The sequence below is a fragment of the Salvia hispanica genome, chromosome 3 (genome assembly GCF_023119035.1).
Source record: "Salvia hispanica cultivar TCC Black 2014 chromosome 3, UniMelb_Shisp_WGS_1.0, whole genome shotgun sequence".
Taxonomy (NCBI): Eukaryota; Viridiplantae; Streptophyta; class Magnoliopsida; order Lamiales; family Lamiaceae; genus Salvia; species Salvia hispanica.
This window is the reverse complement of record NC_062967.1, coordinates 16,119,433-16,139,686: the sequence shown is the minus strand read 5'-3', so window position 1 is coordinate 16,139,686 and position 20,254 is coordinate 16,119,433. Positions and strand designations below refer to the sequence as shown.

At 37.1% G+C, this 20,254-nt stretch overlaps 2 protein-coding genes and 2 non-coding genes across 6 annotated transcripts; 1 reads left to right on the top strand and 3 right to left on the bottom strand.

Moving 5' to 3' along the window:
• Window positions 1-597: 597 nt before the first annotated feature.
• Window positions 598-6,361, bottom strand: LOC125209437 (callose synthase 12-like). Its single transcript, XM_048109032.1, has 2 exons — window positions 1,049-6,361; window positions 598-852 (listed from the first exon to the last, which is right to left on the bottom strand). The coding sequence occupies exon 1, from the start codon at window positions 6,359-6,361 to the stop codon at window positions 1,055-1,057; it is 5,307 nt and encodes a 1,768-aa protein (XP_047964989.1). The 3' UTR covers window positions 598-852; window positions 1,049-1,054.
• On the bottom strand, window positions 3,331-3,411 carry LOC125217206. The gene has a single exon (XR_007175625.1). It is a non-coding gene; the product is annotated as a small nucleolar RNA J33 (small nucleolar RNA).
• Window positions 6,362-9,811: 3,450 nt separating the features above from the next.
• On the bottom strand, window positions 9,812-9,892 carry TRNAL-AAG. Its single transcript has one exon. It is a non-coding gene; the product is annotated as a tRNA-Leu (tRNA).
• A 4,075-nt stretch (window positions 9,893-13,967) lies between these two features.
• Window positions 13,968-16,977, top strand: LOC125216030 (riboflavin synthase-like). Of its 3 annotated transcripts, none has more exons than XM_048117633.1 (2): window positions 13,968-14,866; window positions 16,620-16,977. In XM_048117633.1, exon 1 carries the CDS (start codon window positions 14,017-14,019, stop codon window positions 14,863-14,865), a length of 849 nt encoding a protein of 282 aa, XP_047973590.1. In that variant the 5' UTR covers window positions 13,968-14,016; the 3' UTR covers window position 14,866; window positions 16,620-16,977. The 3 variants fall into 3 exon arrangements, with proteins under 3 accessions (XP_047973590.1, XP_047973589.1, XP_047973588.1); XM_048117632.1 differs by having other exon boundaries at window positions 13,969-14,866; window positions 16,623-16,977; XM_048117631.1 differs by having other exon boundaries at window positions 13,971-14,866; window positions 16,635-16,977.
• Window positions 16,978-20,254: the final 3,277 nt, after the last annotated feature.

Genomic DNA, 20,254 nt, shown 5'->3' with positions numbered 1-20,254 from the left:
CTATTAACTTTATTTTATTAAGTGTTGGCACACGAAGTTTTTAGTTTAATCATTGAGTGAGTCAGTCCATAAGATTTAAAAATTGAAAATGTTTTTATAGTTTTAAATGGAAAGTGTCAACTCTTTCGCGATTAAAAATTTACTATAGTATTCATAAATTTAGAGTAATACTAATATTGTAATATGCCACACTTGATGTAGGAAATCATTAGCTTGATTCTAGGCGATTATTATGAAGCATCAAATAAAAATTTAATTGATATTGCGTATAATGCATCCATGGTTGTGGATTCAACACGTTGTTTGTATATCAATAAATTTTGCGAAGTCGTAGTAATAAATGAGTATGAAAACAAATCAAGAAAGTGACAATGCATACTAGTGGAGAAGTCGCCAACATGTATTTTGTTTATTTAGGCCCCCACTATTTTTGTTAATATTTTACAAATATCAACTTTGCATTTCTTGAATATGTACAATTTTGAACCACAAGTGACAAGGACTACGAATAAAGAGACTTTCTAAGCATGAAAAAACTTCAAAACTCATGAGAGTTTGCAGATTTGCTAGTTACAATGAAAAGTTGGAAGGAATAAAGGTATGAAGCTGGCAAAATATATTTACTCGGAGATGAAAAAACACAACTTCCTCCTACTTTTTTTTACAAAATCTGGGTCATAAATTGATGAACACAAACAAATGAAATATCAAAAACCTGAAAATTTATCAACAGCTAGAGAGAGATGGAGCAACCGGCAAAGACGAAAAACAATCAGAATCTTCAGCTCTGTGGTTGTAAACTAGAACTCTAAGCTCTGTGTTCTATCTATTTTTCACAAGTAAACTCTAAACCTGCATTTCAAAGTTCAATTCTCTTAGCATCGATTCCATACATCTGGAAAACTACCATGCCAGAACATAGATACACACAAGGAGATAATAACAGCAGTAAATGAAGAAATTGAGTAGAGGTATTACATATTCGTATTCATACTCGATCATTTCATATAATGTAGGATAAAAGCTGGGATGTAGGTGAAAGTAATACCTTAACTCACTCATCTGCCTTGGGTTTCTTTCCAGCCAGAATTTGGGATATGTGTAAGCCGCGACTGAAAGCTTGGTTGAAGAGAATCCTAGTCTGCATATTCTGGAATCCAGGCAGCCATGATAGAAGGGCGACGGGGGCCATGACAATAACCCCAAACATGATGTCATACATTCGAGCTACAGAGATGACAATCTCCCAAACCATTGTTTTCTGCAGAAAGGAGCGAAAGACCTGTGCAATACATATGAATCCCCAGCCCGTTGGAATGAAAGCCAATAAGCTGGTGAAGAAATCCAATAATTTGAAGTCGGTAAACTGAAGCAAGGCAACTATAACAACTACTCCAAAGATGATCACAAGGAACTGAACCAAACGGTAGTAAATGTGCTCCTTTGCTGCATATTTCTCCCGAGCATAAGCTATTACCAAATAAAACCCAAAAGCCACGAACACATATATCCATGAGAGCAAGTAAACAGCAATGCTCTTGCTACCAGCAGCAATGCCTAAGTGATACACGATACCATACTGGAAAAAGAAGAAACGGAGGTTCAAAATGGTCTCCAGAATTTCCCCCCAAAGCCCAGTCGTCCTTAAATGATCCTGCTCTTCGTACCACCACTTTTCCCAGCTCTGTTCAGATTTTGCAAACACACCACCCTTGAACCATACCCAGTTCATGAAGTCATCAAAGTCGTACACGGTTTTTAACCAATCAAAGCCCAAAGGGTTAAAAATGAAGGGACCCATAATCCACGAAACCACTAAAAACCAACTGCTAATAGTCAATGCTATGTACACCAAAGTATCTTTAGCAACTGGGCTGTAAGAAGCATAAACAGTAAGTATTAATCCAAGTTCAATAGCCTTAACAAAATGGCTACGGGCATATAATCTATAGTTCTCAGCAAAGCTCTTATGCTGCACCACAAAACCACGGCCAGTTGCACGGTATTTTGCACCACCATGCAGAACTGTTCTGCCAAAGTAATGACCACGAGTCCCCATGGAAAATGTATAAAACACTGAAGAAAGATGGAGCTGCATTGTTAGAAAATCCCAAATAGAGTTCAGAAATCCATGCTCAAGGGAGTTCTCCACAACCATTGGCAAGGCAGTAAAGAGACCAAGTTGGATGATGAGCTGCTGGTTCAAGATTGTACCAAGTGCTCGATTATCATTGGCATTTGACAAGGCAGCACCTTCAACCCCACTTAATGCCATATACAGCCGACCCCACAAAAATGCATACACGGTGAGGAGAATCATCATGGTATTGAAGAAAAAGCCAACAGTTGTATAAAAGAATGAAAGCATTCGGAAGAAGTCCAGACGATGACCCAACCTATAAACATCTCGACTCAGTATCTGTTCACCATTTCCACTGGCAACCTTGGCTTCGAACATAGAGATTTGATTCAGCCCAACATCCCTACCCTTTCCAACTTGGATGTATTCATGATGGGTAACATTTCCACCTCTCAGTGTGCAATTGAATCCAGCAAAAATATCCTCACTGATGTTGATTACTCTGGAAGCCTTGCTTATGCCTCCCCGAGTTAGAAACCAAAACCTGTCGAACACATCAGGATGCCCATAATGCATTCGAACTTTCAATGGATTTGCTAAAACACGCTGCCCCAAGGTGACAAAGCTCGTCTCCTGAGCAGACATGAACAAAGCAAGTGATGATACAGAACCTGTAAAAATGTGCTCCCGAACTCCTAGGATGGTAGGTTTTCTGATACCATAGAAAGACTTGAATTCCTCCAAGAGATTCCGCATCTTTAGAGCTTCCTCAAAGTAGTTATCCTGGTTCATGTCAATGGTTTGAATTGCATCTCCCCTGGTGAATATAATCGCATGATTCTGATTCTCTGGTTTCCCTTCGCCAAGCTTCACCGGACCAGGCAGCTTGACCCGATATATCTCAACTTCTTTCTGCAACTTTTGGTCATATTTAACCAGGACAGAGTAATACTCTTTCTGATCCCTCCCTGACTGTACCTCATCAACATAGGAAACACGAAGAGCTTCGTTAATTTTCATCAAATAAAGTATCTCCTCAGCCCGGGGATCTTTCTTCGCCTTTTGAGAACCATAAATCTGGCATGCAACTACGTAAGTAAATTTCATTAAAGCTGCTCCACGCTCATGCCCTTTATAAAGAAGACTGACTGAACTACTGGCTCTGCTCAATGTTCTTGAAGTGGGTGACAGCTCTAACAAGCAGTCTGCTTCATCATTACGCCTCATGGAACTCAGTCGTGGAGATCCTTCTCTCATGTCCACCTCAGAAGCAGAATCCAGAAAAGCCAGCAACTCAAGGGCACGGTAGTAATACATCATTCCCCTCACTGTGCGGGTAAGTGTCTGACCTCTGTATGATGCCCATAATCGAAGATCTCTCAGCCTAGTTGTCCACAGTTCTCTTTCACTTTCCATCCCTTCTCTACGCATCCTCTCAATGAAGTTCCTCCAGTCACGGGCATAAATGGTTTGCATGTAGTAAAGGGTTGAAATCCCATCTTCATTCTCAGTTCGTAGCTGTTCCTTGCTGAATAGTACCTCTTCGTTGTAATATGGGGTTAGAACACTGAAGGCTCTCATTTTGTCAACTTGAGGAGCATGAGGCATGTTCATGAACAAGGAATTACTAAAGAAGGCAATCCTACGTCTTGCCTCAAGATTTTCTGGAACTTTTAGCATTGAATAACGAGAGGTGAGAATGGTATGCAACCGCCGAACCCGGCGATAGATAGCTTCATTACTTGAACTAGGTAACTCAACAGCACTCTGAAAAAGCAATGCTTCACCAGAAACTGCCTTTTGAGGAGCCAGACCATCAGCAATCAGCTGGTCACTGTTTCTTGGATCTTTCAGGAAATCTCTGATAGCCACCTCGTAAAGGGCCTGAAGAGCATTCACCACCTTATCAGCATTTAAATCAACCTTGACGACAAGATCAAGAAGACGGACCAACTTTTCATAGATCTTGGGGAGGGCAGTCAGGTTATAGGTTTTTGTGAATTTTCCCGTATGAACAATTTGATCAATTTCTTGGAAATAAGTTCTGATTATGGAGCGCTCCTCAGAATCATACTTCACAATTGCTGGCAAAAAATGCTTTAAGCTGTCATATGCTTCAATAACTGCACAACGTCGATACTCATACTTGCAGATCTTATACCAAAGCCACCTGTCAGGAGCATCTATTAACTCTTTTGCCTGGCTCAGTGCCAAAAGCAGCTCATTACACAGGAGCACGCATGGCCACTGAATCACCCTAATTTCCCAGTTACTTGTAGGATCATTCCCGTCATTTTGAAGCAGCTCCAAAAGCTCAACCTCACGGTCAGAGACAATGTCTTCCTCTCTGAATGTTTTGATTACCTCATTCCATATTAATGCAAATTTGTAGGCCTCGACATGATTGGATTCAAGTTTCTTAAATGGCCGGCCCAGTCCATATCTCAGCTTCAATCGATGAATGACATCCTTGATCTTGTTCTTAATATTACCTCTTGCATTCAAGAGCTGCTCCTTAGGCATAAGATTAAACTGGAGAGCACTGGCAAAAAACTGAAATCTCAACCTCAACTGCTGCATATTCCGAATTTCACCCAAGTGATCAAACAACCCAACTGTAGCACCAACAAATGAAGAGTATATTGAGTACCAAATCTGGATATCCATTAGGTAAATCAGAATAACTGGAAGCCACAACAGCCCAACTGCAAACTGATTACTGTGGCCAAAGAACTCATGCCACTCATAAGTAACATTTTTGAGACCCAGCAAAGCCTTTGTTGGAGCAATCATGGGTTTGATCTGCATGAAGTAACTAAAAACAAACTTTGTGGAAAGCACAACGATCCAGAAAAGGCTGTACTTAATGTTGTCAACAAGACCTTCACTCAGTCCTCGACCCACAAAAGTGCTTCTCTGGAACCACCACGTCAGCATATAAAATATCCTCCAGTTTGTGTTCTCCAAAAAATTCCTAATCCATGGTAGCACAAACAAAGCCATAGCCAACAGCTCTGGAGCAAGAAAAGCCACCACAACCTCAAGAAAATTAACCATTCTCCTCCTTGTCGCGCCACTATCCCAGTTAAGATCACGATCTTTCTGATCCAGAATCCTCCAGTAAAATACCCCAAACACAACAATCCACCCAGCCGCAACCACAGTTTTCAAAATCATTCTCACCATTAAAGACTTAGTCTCCCTTGAAACCAAGCTGTACTGCATTCCGATATCCAACAGAGACTGTAAGAACCTCAGAGCACTCCATGTTATAAACACAGTCAAGCACCGACCCTGAACTTCGGTACTTCTCAATGACTGCCACGGGTCCTCCCTCCCCTCCCAAGCAACAATAATTGCCGCCTGAAGAAACAAAAACAGCATAATCCACAACTTATCAAAGCTCCTAAACAAGTTCCAAAATGACCTCTGCTCCACAAACCCAGTCTTCCCAACCTTCCGCCCCTTGTGTCCCGTCACCAAGAAATTACTCCGGAGATCCATCGGCCATTTAAGCTTCTCAAAACACCTCTTACTCCAAAAGTACTCGTTTATATCGTCATAATTCCGCCACGCAGAATGCGGCGCCGTCCCATTCTTACTATTTTCCACCTCGTCATTAATTGTATCATAAATTGGCCTCACGATTTTATTCAAATAAGCATTCTCCCCAGACACCGAGGGCAAGTATGGCATCCCCGTGTTGTCATCGATATAATCATCCAATATCTTATTCATTTCCATCGCCATGTTGTGAAAAATATAGCAAATACATTCAGGAACAAAGCGCAAGTTAGCCGACTCACCCCAAATCAGGAGATACAGCGACACGTACAGCAGCTCCCGCCGGTGATCCGACTCCCCGCGGCGCGAGTGCGATTCGGTGAACCAGACGCTCGACTTGACGTTGAGGTACGAGCACCAATTCGAGTAATTCTTCAGGAGCGAGCGGCGGAAGCGGCGGAGGACGGCCGGGTCGAGCGCGTCGGCGTCGTCAGCCGGCGGCGAGAGGCGCATCTGCGCGTTGGAGAGGTGTAGGACGAGGTGTTCCCTCTGGTTCTCCACGCTGGAGGCCTGGAAGCCGAAGAACGCGGCTAGCCAATCGAGGAGGTCGTAATGAGGCTCCCATGGCGCGAAAGGAGGCTTGCGGAGGTCCCCGACGGAGCGGAGGGCGGCGGCGGCGGCGCGCACCTCGGGGAATCGGAGGGAGGGGTGATCGGCGAGGAGATTGTGGACGGGGATGATGTTGTAAACGTCTTCTTCCTCTCCGCTTTGATTCATAGCTGCATTCGCAGAGATCTGCGGAATTTGGAAAGGCGATGGAGGTGATTCCTGTGATTATCGAGATTAATAACCGCGACCGCCGCGGTGGTGGCGTTTACGGCGGCGGCGGTGGGGTTTAGATTGACGTTGATGGCGGAAATTGGGAATTGAGAGGGCTAAGTTATTCAAAAGGTGGTAATGGCGGATGGAAATATGATAAAGAGATGTTTCGGTGGTACCTTTGGCTCACGTAGTTGTACCGTAAAGTTCAAACTTTTTTCAGAAGGTTTTCTTTGTTGGACTAGGTTAATTCTTTGGAGGCAATTATTTGAAATATAATAAATTAATTTACATCGTTAAAAGAGTCAGACTTACTTGGAAATTAAGATATTCGTTGACTAGTTCGTTAGAATATTTCAAAATAATATTGAATTAAGAGGAAATATTAAGTGTTTAAGTTTAAATGTTGATTCTGGAATATTGTTTTGACTCGAATGAAATTGGCTTACCTTAGAGCATCTCCGGGAGGAAAGGTATATTTCTCATTTATCTTCTTAAAAAAATTATTATACCTTCTTAAAAAGTGATAGACTCCAAGGAAAGGTAAATTAAAAAGACAAACAAAATAACTAACTTTATACATTTTGTATAAATACCTTCTTAAAATGAAAGAAGGTACAATACCTCCTCAAATACCTTTTCCATTAGAACATAAACTTTTATAAAGAATAAATAAATATAATAATTATTTTTTTTTACCTTTTCATTTATCCTCTCCCTTGGAGATTTAAAGATTCTCTAATTTTATTGCAAACACTAAATTTAAAGATTCTCTAATTTTATTTTGCTTGAATTTTAGTCAAACAACTTCGTATTTAGTGTCAAGAATTCGTCTAATTTGCGTAATTTTTAGTCGTAGAATCTTCTTTAACTTCAAAAACAATAAAAATATAGAATCTAGTCATGTGATCCTACTCAAACTTTGTACTCCATTAATAAAGAATAAAGAATAAAGAAAGAGAAAAATGGTAAAATTTACCAAACGTGCCACCTCATTTTCTGTCAATACAAAAGCACGCCAATTTTATAAAGTTGAATTAAAATAAATGCTCTCTCACAGAGGAGGACAAACGACGTCAAAAAAATTACTCCATCAATTTATGATAATTAGTAATTATACTTCGCATTTTTCTGTCTTGTTCAGTTGTTCTTGTTCTCCTTTAATTTTATTGCTTGAATATGAAAAAAATGTTTATACATTGGATTCTCCTCTAATTTTATTGCTTGAATATGAAAAAATTGTTTATGCATTGGATTATTCTACAAGCTGAAGCTTGATTCATAGTATTAAATTTGGTGATATTGTGGTGATTCATTTCATATATTGTGTAAAAAAACTGCTAAAGATAATTGTATACGACTTGATAACGGCTGATTTATTTAATGCCCCTTAAAAAACGCAACACAATTAAACTGATTGCCAATAATAATATAATCTCACATGTATAAAAGGTAGTTAGTCATCCCATATATGCCAGAATTGCTGGCTCATATCATATGAATTAATATTTGCTTTTATTTTACATTACTTTTTTAGCACATAAAAGGCCAAGCTATTCCATTCCTTTCCAAAATATTCTTCATATGTTTATTAGGTTGCAAATGGCTCTAAAATTCGGATAAAATAAATGAAAAAACTATAATTAATTCCATTACTAAACACAAACGAGTAAATTATTCATATGAAATAGTAAAACACAAAAACTGTAGTCATGGTTTAAAGGTTTCATGAATCCTGAATCAATCCGACACTAACACTAACACAATAAGCGGTAAGCAAAAAGATAAACACAAAACCAATAGTAGAGAAAACGAGAGAGACCAAAGTTCTGAGGCAGAAGATTGGGACTACGCCACATATTGGAGACCAATTTGCATAAATTGAATTTATATGCCCTTCAATAAATAGTGAATATGTTTGCCACCCAGCTCCAATTGCTGCGCAGCTTAAAATACACATAACCTGCACAAATAAATAGTAAGTACTAATTTACTTAACAAAAATTTCATTTAATTAGCTATCAATTGAAACACTATATTAATTAAAAAAATTTAAAAAAATATACCAGATCGAGTAAGATGACAAGCCTCCAAAACTTACTCCCTGCAGGAATCCATAGAACACCAAAATTATAGATGCAAGGAATTAAGCTAACCCATAAAACAAACCTGCAAATTTATTAGTCACAATTTCATTAGAAGAGATGTATAATAATTAACCCTAATTGATTAATTTAGTGAATCATAATTAGTAATAAATATAAATTAAATTAAAGTGCTAGATACTGAAAAACAAAAAGAAAATGAAAGTGAAATGCTACGACATCGATATTATACGTGTATATACGACGTGACATGTACTGATGAAATATAACTTACGAGAGAGCATTCCAATGAGAGTATTTGGCAGTGAACGCAACGGTACCAGCTCGAACCTTTTGCTCGGTTACAAACATGATAATAAATGCTATAAAATAAAAAAGCGCAGATATTCCTCTGAATATATTGGCTGTGGTTGATTTCCCCATCAATTATAATTGCTTGAGAAATAGGGGAGTTCTGTGTAACACTAAATTATTTGAAGAGATGGATGAGCAAAAAAAAAGCCTTTACACCACTATATATTACTCCTACTCAATACAACTTAGGGCGGTTGTGGTTTTAACCTATTCCTGAATAAATCAAATTAATGGAAAGTATGTCGTGTTTGGCAATAAATTTTGGCGAAAGGAAATTTATATATGCTCCTTTTTCAAAAGGAAGAAAATCTTATGCATGTATGATAATGAGGTGATATTGTCATTCCATATTTACGAGATATAATAGTACCATTATTAAAAACATAAAAATAATTAAAAATTATATATAATACCCTTAAAACAAAAATAAAATTACAAATTTAAATGTTGAGATCAGTGGATTTGAGCCCACGCTTCTTCCATACATGATTATATTGTTATTCCATATTTACGAGCTATAGTACCATTATTTAAAAAACATATAAAAATCTTATTGCATAGTATGATAGTAGTATATGATAATGAGGTGAGATTCCATGTTTACGAAATATAGTACCATTATTAAAACAAACATAAAAGTAAAAATTATATTATTAAAAAATAAATAAAATAAATAAAATAAATGATAGGTGAGATTGTTGTTCCATATTTACGAAATATAGTACCATTATGAAAACAGAAATAAAATGAAATAAAATACTCCATAATCCATATGATAACGAGGTGAGGTTGTTATTCCATATTTACGAAATAGAGTACCATTATTAAAACAAACATAAACATAAAAATTATTAAAACAAAAATTGTTATTCCATATTTACGAAATATAGTGCCATTGTTAAAACAAACATAAACATAAAGTTAAAAATTATTAAAACAAAAACATAAATGTCGAGAGTGGGATTTGAACCCACGCCCTTTCGGACCAGAACCTTAATCTGGCGCCTTAGACCAACTCGGCCATCTCGACTTATACTTAGTGATTAATAATTAGATTATATATAAATATATGGCAGTATTACAAGATTAAATATGATAGGTTAGCTGTCGAGGTAAAAAAAACATGTCGCCAGATATTGACAACATACTTTATGATTAGGAAGATCATTTTTAGCTGTAAAAAATTAATCTATTTTCATCTAATTTTTTTAATAGTAAGGTCATTACTATTTTTTTTTATCACGTGAACTCAATTATACACAAGAAAATTACACGATCTCAGTAGAAGAACTCAACAATCAACATGGTAGATGCTGCGTTGGAAAGTGGAAATAATCATAACCAAGGAGGAGAAAATATTAGAAGAATTAAAGTAATCGACTCATCACTAAAATTTTGTTTAGACAAATACTCCCTCCATTTAACAATAACAGTCTCATTTTAATTTAACATGAATTTTAAAAAAGAGTGAACTACAAAAATAGACCTTGGACTATGCGTTTATCTCACTAATGAACCCTGAACTTTAAAAATATTCTCAGACAATCATGGACTAAGCGTTTATCTCGAAAATAGTCCTATTTCACTGTTTTGTGACGAAAATACCCTTTTGGGAGGTTTTGGGAGATTTGCCCCCCCACCGCCTAAAAGGGTATTTTCGTCACGAAACAGTGAAAAGGGACCATTTTCGAGATAAACGCTTAGTCCAGGGTTGTCTGAGGATATTTTTAAAGTCCAGGGTTTATTGGCGAGATAAACGCATAGTCCAAGGACTATTTTTGTAGTTCACTATTTAAATAATTAGTTCCTCAATCTATCATCAAGAGTCTTATTTATTTTCGGTATTGATATTAAGGAATGATAGATATTAAAGTTAGTGAAATAAGTTATTTTTGTGATCTAAGACAGATTTTAAAAAATATAAGAGAATGTCAAGAAAAAATATTAGTGAAATATAAATCTTATTTTTATATAGTAGTAATAAAATGTGAGTGAAATATAAGAGTAAGTTAATAGTGAAGTCAATAGTTAACTGGGGACATACAAAATCACAAAAGTGAACCCATAATTAATATGGAAAGTAGTAGAATGTGAACTCTATTATTAATTATTAAAAGTAAATAGGGACTTACATTCTCATAAATAAAATAAAAAGTGAATAAAAATATTAACAAAGATGGATAAAATGTAAGTAAGATAAATTTGCTTAACGTGAGTTTTAATAAAAAGTGAAACAATAGTTATTTTGACATTTCCGTATAAATGCCAAATAGTTATTGACATTTTAAGTGTTGTTAGCATATTTTAAGTATAATTTGCTTAACTATTGTTTGTTATACTTGATAGCATATTTAGTTTGAAATTAGTAGGTATTTGGCATAATAAAATATTAGTTTGAAATTAAAGATTTTTTTGTCGATTCTTTGACTAAAAGAAACCATTCTTAATATAAAAAATTAAAAGCTACTCCCTCCGTTTCTTCATAGTTGAGTATTTTCTTATATGGTAACTTTTTCCTCTTTCTTACTTTACTCTCTCTTACTTTATTCTCTCTACTTTAGAGCATCCGCATCGCTGACTCGATGTTGGCTCGGTCTCGTCTCGACGAGACGAGACTTCTCGTGGTGCAACGCGTGCCGGCGAGGCCGGCCTCGAGCTGGAGAGACGATGCGCGCGCCCACGTGGCGCGCGCTAGAACATGGCGTGACGCCCACTCGCCGGCCCGCGAGTGGGCGTCGGAATTATGACGTAATAATTTTTTTTTATAAATTCAAAAAATCGAATTTAATTAAAAAAAATTAAAAATTTCAAACGGTCAAATGACCGCTGGGAACAAACGGTCGAATTTTAATTTTTTTTTCTTTTATTATTCTATAAATATACTCCATACTTCATTCACCATTTTACACACAAACACTACTCTCATTCCTCTTCCATTTTACACACAAACACTACTCTCAAATTGTTGAAAAAATGTCCGGCGATGGAAACTCCAGGGCGGCGGCGCTCCAGCAGGCGGCGCTCCAGCGGGTTCGACTTGAACTCGTTTCGACGATTGGGCGAGCATGTACAACTTTTTGGGTACTCCCGGTTCGTCGCCGGGCACCCAAGCCTCAACCACTCCGCCGGCGTACCAAACACCACATTTTGATGTGGATGCATACTATCATCCCTCCCCCCCCCCAGAGGTACGGGCAATCGTCGGAATTATCCCAAATTCCGGAGAATTTTACCAGCGCTGAACGCAGTTTGCCCGACCCGGCCAATAGGTGGAGGCTCCGGCTCCGGCTCCGGCTCCGGCAGGATCAGCCTCAGGCTCGGCGTCAATGCCGAGGAGGAAGAGGAGGAAGCGGAGGAAGAGGTTGTGGGGAGACGGCACCCGTCATCCATACAACCAAGACGAGACGTTGGCTCTGTACGACGCTTGGATCGGCGTCTCGTACGATCCTGTCGTCGGGAATCAACAAACCAACAAGTGTTTCTGGCAAAAAGTCATGAAGTTTACAACGCACGAAGGCCGAAGAAGACCGTTGCCCGCAACGTGAAGATGCTCCGCAGTCATTGGGACCGATGCGACAGAGATGTCAAAAATTTTTGCGCGATATACAGGGGAGAAGAGGCGAATTATCAGAGCGGAGCAAGTGGAGCCGACATTCTGAGAGTGGCGTTGCGGGTCTTCAAAGACGACGTCGGCAAAGATTTCAAGCTTGTCGATGTTTGGTCGCAAGTCCACCACCTTGAAAGGTTGGCTGGCGGTGTCGAGTCGGGCTCGAAACGAACGAAGCACACGGCGCGACTACTCGTCTAGTGATGGCGGCGAAGGCAACACCTCACGTGAGGGCACGCCAACCGATGATGCAGGGGGGTCTTCTTCCGGTACACGACGTCGGCCGCAAGGGAACAAGGCGGCGAAGGCGGCTAGAGCGAGGGGGAGAGGGAGAGGGGCCGCGGCGAATCAAGCCAGGCGGGCGAGGGCTCGGGCTCCGGCACGGGCATGGGCTCGCACACCCTAATGTCCATGTACCTGGTCGCCACGATGGCGGACCTTTCAAAAATGACTCCTGGCCAAGTTTCAGCCCATATGGTCGGAATTGAGTACATGAGAGCTCAACTTGGTATAGGTGCACCGCCGACTTCGGGGGATGATGATTCGCTGGCGGAGTAGTTTTTATAGTTTAATTTACAGTATTTTAATTATGTATTTTTTTTATTTTTTAGGATTTTAAATTATGTATTTTTTTATTATTTTTTAGGCTTTTAAATTGTTATATTTATTTTATTTTAATGAAGCGTGTTTTTATTAATTGAATTTGTTGGAATTAAAAATAAAAAATGAAATTGAATGAATAGTTAAGAGATGGTTAAGAGATGGTTAAGAGATGGAGGGATGCGAGGTGATGTCTCTTAGTTAAAAGATGAGCTGAAAAGTACAGTGGGGCCCATGAATAGTGAAGAGATAAGACGGTTAAGAGACGGATAAGAAACAGCGTTGCGGATGCTCTTATTCACTTTATACTTTATTCTCTCTACATTTTCCTCTCTCTTACTTTTTTATCTATCTATTTATTTAACACACCCAACATTCAATTCTAAAACTTCGTACCGAAAAGTTCCGCCTCAACTATGAAGAAACAGAGGGAGTACCAAATTACGTAATTTACCAAAGCACAACTAATCAATATTAATACGCCTAATTAATTAATATTTATATTTGTTAATATAGAAAAAAACGGGGGTAGTAATTTTAACTAATCAATAAAATGTGTACTACCTCCGTCCCCCAAAGTTTGACACGGTTTGACCTGACACGAGTTTTAAGAAATGTAATGGAAAGTGTGTTGAAAAAGTTAGTGGGATGTGGGTCCTACTTTTAAAGTATTAGTTTTATAATAAATGTGAGTAGGAATGAGTTAGTGGAATATGAGATCCACTACCAAAAATGAAAAAAGTGAAGTGTGTCAAGTTTTTGGGGACGGACCAAAATAGTAAACTGTGTCAAGTTTTGGGGGACGGAGGTAGTATTATATTAAAAGAACAATTCTTCTCGATTCTCTCGTAAGTTTTCTCCTCCTCTTCCTTACCTTTTTTTTCTATTTTGATAAATATAAAGTCTTAAGAAACGTCTTTTTTCCTTCCGCCAATTTGAAAGAAAAAATGGCTCTATCTTGCCCACCTACCCTCCTCTCCGGCCCTCGCCGGAATCCATTGACGGCGGCCAGAATACTCTCAATTTCCGACCTTTCCGCAGCTGCACCGCCGCGGCAGCCTCAGCTCCACTCCAAGCTAGCTCTAAAACAGCCCCCACTCTCATCCATCTTCACCAAACCCTCCAAACCCCACCAGCCCAAATTGGCCAACACCACAGTGAAATCCCTTTTCACTGGAATAGTTGAAGAAATGGGCACAATCAAGCACCTGGGTTTCGACCAACCCGACAGTTTCACCATGAAAATCCAAGCAAAAACCGTTCTTGAAGGCGTGCACTTGGGCGACAGCATCGCGGTCAACGGAACCTGCCTAACGGTGACTGAATTCGACACCGTTTCGTCCGAATTCTCGGTTGGGTTGGCGCCGGAGACGCTGCGGAAGACCTCTCTGGGCGAATTGGAGAGTGGGTCTTTGGTCAATTTGGAGAGGGCGCTGAGCCCTAGCACCAGAATGGGGGGACATTTTGTGCAGGGGCACGTCGATGGGACTGGAGAAATAGTGGAGTTGAGGCCGGAGGGAGATTCACTGTGGGTGAAAGTCAAGGTTGGGAGGGAGATTTTGAGGTACATTGTGCCTAAGGGATTTATTGCTGTGGATGGGACAAGTTTGACTGTGGTGGATGTGTTTGATGATGAAGGGTGTTTCAATTTCATGTTGGTGGCTTACACACAGCAGAAAGTTGTGATTGCTTTGAAGAAAGTTGGGCAGAAGGTGAATTTGGAGGTTGATATTTTGGGGAAGTATGTAGAGAGGCTGCTTGGGAGCGGATTTGTGGATTCGTTCAAATCATCTTGAAGTAATGCTTTTTGTACTTTTGTTTTTTGTGCTATGCATGCCTGGTTTTTGGATATTTTCTTATGACAATTTGTTGTGTTTGTTAGTATGTTTCTTGATGAGCTAGGTTACATTATCTTCATTGTCGTTTCTTATATGTTTTGGCAGTGAATTTGTTCAAAGCTTTGTGAAGTAATGCTTTTTACACTTGTGTTTTATGTGCTATGTATGCCTTGTTTTGGGCTACTTGCTTCTGATCATTTGTGGTGTTTGATGCGTTTCTTTGATTAAGTATGGTAGCATTGTCTGCACTGTTGTTTCGTATGTGTTTTGAGGGGTGTAGTGTGTTGAAGTGCTAGAATTTATTGAACATATATCCAACCTTGGATTGAGATGCTAAAATTCTTCCTTTGTGAAATATGCAATGTGGCAACCAAACATTGTGAATGTATTGCACGAAGGTGAAGTATGTAGTCATGCCTAGTAGCTTATTGGTTGAAAAACTGGAGAAACGGAACTATTTGTTGCTTGTTGGAATGGACACCTGGGTTCTTAGTTTGCTCACTCGCAATCACTACAATTATTACAAGGCTAACTAGATTGCTGATAGTTTGAAAACCATGATGTAGTTGTTGAGTACTGGCTCTTTGGTTTGGATATCTACTTGACTTTATAGCTTCTAAATCATGAAAAGATAGAAACTTTTCCTACCACGTGCATTCAGCAACTGAAACTTTGCTGAGGTGGCCTAAGTTGGGCTGCTAGAACAACAGAACAAGTCATTCCTTTTGTTGCTATAGTTCTTATTGCTTGATTAGAAGAATATTAGACTTATGAGTAGTGCTTCTAAAGTTTGCTAGGTGCCACTCGGGCACTTGGTGTGTTAAGTGGCTTTATGTTGAGCTAATTGGACATGGGATATTTTCACTTGTAGTATTTATTCAATGCTTCTTAGGTCTGATAGGTGTTGAAGTCCGATTTGCGTAAAACACCATATTCATTCGACAATGACTGAAATAATGCTGTAGCCAGTAGCCACCTAGGGTGAATTTTCAGAATCAACCTATAAGAAGTCGACCTTTTACAACTTTAGATATCTGCTTGAGTTTATACCTTCTAAATCCTAATAAGATAGAAACTTTTCCTACCAACAGAAACAAGATACTCCTTTCTTGCTAGGTGTGACTTCTTGATTAGATTAATTTAAGACTTATGAAGCAGTGTTTCTAAAGTTAGCTAGGAGCCACTCGGGAACTTAGTGTGTTAAATGACTACTTGTTGAGCAGTAATTGGAGATGGGGTGTCTTCACTTTCTAGTATTTAATCAATACTATTTTTTTTGCTCTAATTGGTTGTTGAAGTCCTATTTATGTAAAGCACTATATTCATTCAACAATGCCTGAAATAATGCTGTGGCCAGTCGCTACCTCGGCCAAATTTTCAGACACTGGCTATATATGAAGTCGATATTTTGGTAGAATGCATTTGTGTCATGAACCAAATACATAGTTCAATAATGTATTACAGCCGTAGGCATGCAGTTTTTCAAGTTACTGTATCTTAGTTAGCAGCATTCTGTATGCTTGAAACGCTTCAACTATCTTGTGTTTCTGGACCGTTGGTTCCTGCTTGAATCATTCTTTGTTGGTCTTGATTTACTCGACATGCTTCTTGATTACAGACGTCATTTAATTTGTTAATTTCCAGAATAATCTGCTTTTACTTTCATGAAATATCAGATTTGCTAAGCATATTTCCTAATATTGAATTGAAAGAAGTCTCTTTGGCAGGATTAGTGTTTGCTGCTGTGAACTCCATTGATAGGAATCTTATGTTTGTGTTCGGTGTTCATGTTCGTGTTGGTATTTTTGTTGGAGCTGGAGTTAGTATCAAGAGGTAGCTCTTTCCACAACAAATATGATGCAAAATCATTCATTACACCAATACAAAATAGTACTGTAATATTTATGTTTTCTACCGTTTCTTTATGGACAAACAACAAAGCTCACTACTTTTTTTTGGTTATTTTGCATCTACCCTTTATTGGCAACTTTTCATTATAGTGAAAAACACAATCACAGTGTGATGTACATCTGTAATAAACAATAATAATTGCTCCCCATAGTTCACTTTGATGTGATTGTATACAAATAATTGTTTTGAATGTCATATTCAGCAAACAAACTTATGCTATATTAAACAAATTATTGCATGTATTATGTGATTAAAATTGTTGGTGATTTCAAATGTGAATGATGGAGATGGGATTAATGAAGTTCACGTTTATCTAATACTATAACTATGCCGTCGTTGAAGGTACACCACATCTTTTGTCGTTATAGTTAATTAATTGATTAATTAGCATTAGTTTTTTAATTGGAACTAAAGTGTTAAAAGCGATTTGGCCACAAATCATTAGCTATTAATAATTGCTTCAAAGATATTCGACGGATTATTCTTGTTAGTGCTTTTATTGACCTTACGTGGGTTTCTTTTTTCCTTTGTTAATTGACTTACGTGTACGTTTTCTTTATTATTTTTATTGACTTTACATGTTTTCTTTTTATTGACTTTACTTGTGTATTAGTGTTATCTGTGCCAGTCCATATTTGGTTTCATTTTTATTTACTACCCCCAAACAAATCATCTTAACACATAACCGGTAGCTACTAAAATAAATAAATTCATTTTCTTACTCACATACTTTCTTCACAAAAATAGTTTTGGTAGTGCATAATATGAGTTTTATTGTAAAATTAATTAAGTAAAAGAGATCTAGAGAGAAAAATGATTGAATGGTAGTGGAAAATAAAATCCATTTTATTAAAAAAATGATTTATAAATAGATAGAGACTAATTTTGATATATGGACTGTTCGAAATGAAAAACTTAGTCATTTTTTTGGAAGGATAAATTTTATTTATTTGTATCGTGACAAAACTCCTACTGGAAAACATTCCAAACCTTTGTTGAATCCAAAGCCTCCTTTTGTTTTGGGTGGAAAATGGTCCAAAAACGAATCAAGATTTGATTCTTACTTTTGACAAACCCAAAAAGCATAATACTTTTTTAAAAATGGTTATAGTTTTCATTTTCCATATGAGCGGCAATATGAGTGATTCTCATTAAACATTATCCCTTATCTTAGAATGAGACCCCATTATTATTCATTTGAAACATATGTGTCAAACTTATTAGGGGACACAAAAACATGTGCACTGACCATCCCAACCAAAAGAATCAACATTGTGGGACTTGTGCTTCAAATTGCATTTCTTCTTTCAAAATCGAATTGAAGAGGTCGACAATAATTATAAACATTAATAATAAAATGGATATAATCTTGGCCAACTCAATTGTACTAACACATAAACCACGTAAGAGAAAGTGACAAGCAACACATAATTTAAACCTCATTATATTAGTTCAACATTGAAACTATTAAACTAAGGACTAAAGAGATTGATTTTTTTGGAGTCATGCACGAATTTGACCTAATTAAAGTTATAATCACTACAAAACATGGATTTATGATCATATATGGTTTTATCTTTTATGGATGGCTTATCTTTTTGACAACTACATGATTAATCAACCCTATTTCTTTAATCTTCCTGTTAAATCAAATATTTAATTGAAAGCAATTTTGCGACTGAATGAAGCTAATAAATCTTTACATAATTGTCAACCCATCTAGGTTTGTACTTTTTTATACAACCTTTTTAAAACCGAAAGCATCATGTAATAATGACTTAACCAATTTACAAAATTTTGAAGCCTTTTTCCATGTCTTGTCATTTTTTTCAAAGCAAGAATTCATGAGCCACGGAGTAAGCTCCTTGGTGGCCATGACCTCTTAACAAGTCAATTAGCTCCTTGGTGGCCATGACCTCTTAACAAGTCAATTATTAGAAAGAAAAAAGAAAAGAAAAGAACATGATAAAGTAGTGAAGGAATCTCTCTAATAACCTTTAAGTATTAAAGGTCAAAAGTGCGTGGGTTAACATTACGGTTATTAATAAATAATAAAGCAAGGGAGCCAACATTATTTTTATTTTTTTTGGAGGGTGATATGGAGTATATGTAATGATGATTTATATTTAAAATTTAAGTATAGTAATGAAGGTTCAGTAGTCAAAATTTCAATCTATTTTTGTTAATACTAGTATATTTTTAATTTATTTACAGTAAGTTAATAAATATACTTTACTAATTTAATTATTTAATGTTTAGTGATAAAGTGATGTTATATATCATCTGCAACGCTAAGGATGTAGCTCATCTTAGCGGACGTGACGCACAAAGAACGTTTTGCGGAGGTGATTACAGGACGGACGGGCATGTTACCTCACCAAAATAGTAGAACCAACCACAACAAATTTTTAAATTTTTTACGTTTTATTGATTTTTGTTGAAGAGGAGGTGAGGTGTTGGGTAGAATTCTAGCACTAACATTATTTTACAACCTCTTTTCAGTTTTATTTTTGCTTTCGTTTTGTTTCTTTTTGCATTCTTTCCTTTTTGAGTTTATTTAGCAAATAAATTTATTTAGGATATAAAAAATTCATTATATTTGAGTTTATTTGAATTTAATTTTAATAAATTATTTTGTTTTATTTTAATTTGAATATTTAATGAATTAGATGAGAAGTAAGAATCGAATCAAAATTTAAAGAATAATATCCATAAATAGTGCAAGAGAATGAATTAGAGTTTATCAATGTTGAATCTTAGTTAAGGGGTGTAGTAAAAAGTAGCGAGTAGCTCAATCATGTGACAGATGCGTTATCTATGCCCTTAGTTATCAGGATGCTTTCGCTCCAAATAATAAGTTGATGGTTCGAATCATCTTGGATGTATATGGATGTCTTATGCAATTTTTTTTTGTTTCCACCGTTATTTTTTTCTTAATTAAATACTAATACAATTTTGTTTTTCTTGAGACAATAGAAGCTTGGGTTTGGTTAAAAGTTATTATAATTGGAATGATCAAGGTGAATGAATAATAATAGTAAAAAGTTAGTATAGTATTAGTTTATACATTTAGCCTAGAAAATTATACTACGTCCTCCAAATTTTGACACACTTTGACCCGTCACGAGTTTTAACAAATGTAATAAAAAATGAGTTGAAAAAGTTGGTGGGACGTGGGTCATACTTTAAAGTATTAGTTTTATAATAAAATATGAGTAAAAATGAATTAGTGGAATATGGGGTCCACTATCAAAAATAGTAAAAATGAAGTGTGTCAAATTTTTAAGGACAGACTGAAATGGTAAACTGTGTCAAAATTTGGTGAACGTATGTAGTAATATTGTAAATTGGAATGTTAGCGCATTATCAATTGACACGTTAAATCTTTTCTACAATGAGTAGGTGATCGTGTTTGCTACCTTTATTTGTTGAGCAA

Excerpts from the sequence above, each read along its gene's own strand:
- LOC125209437 (XM_048109032.1), bottom strand. The coding sequence starts at position 6,361 with ATGAATCAAAGCGGAGAGGAAGAAGACGTTTACAACATCATCCCCGTC.
- LOC125216030 (XM_048117633.1), top strand. The coding sequence starts at position 14,017 with ATGGCTCTATCTTGCCCACCTACCCTCCTCTCCGGCCCTCGCCGGAAT.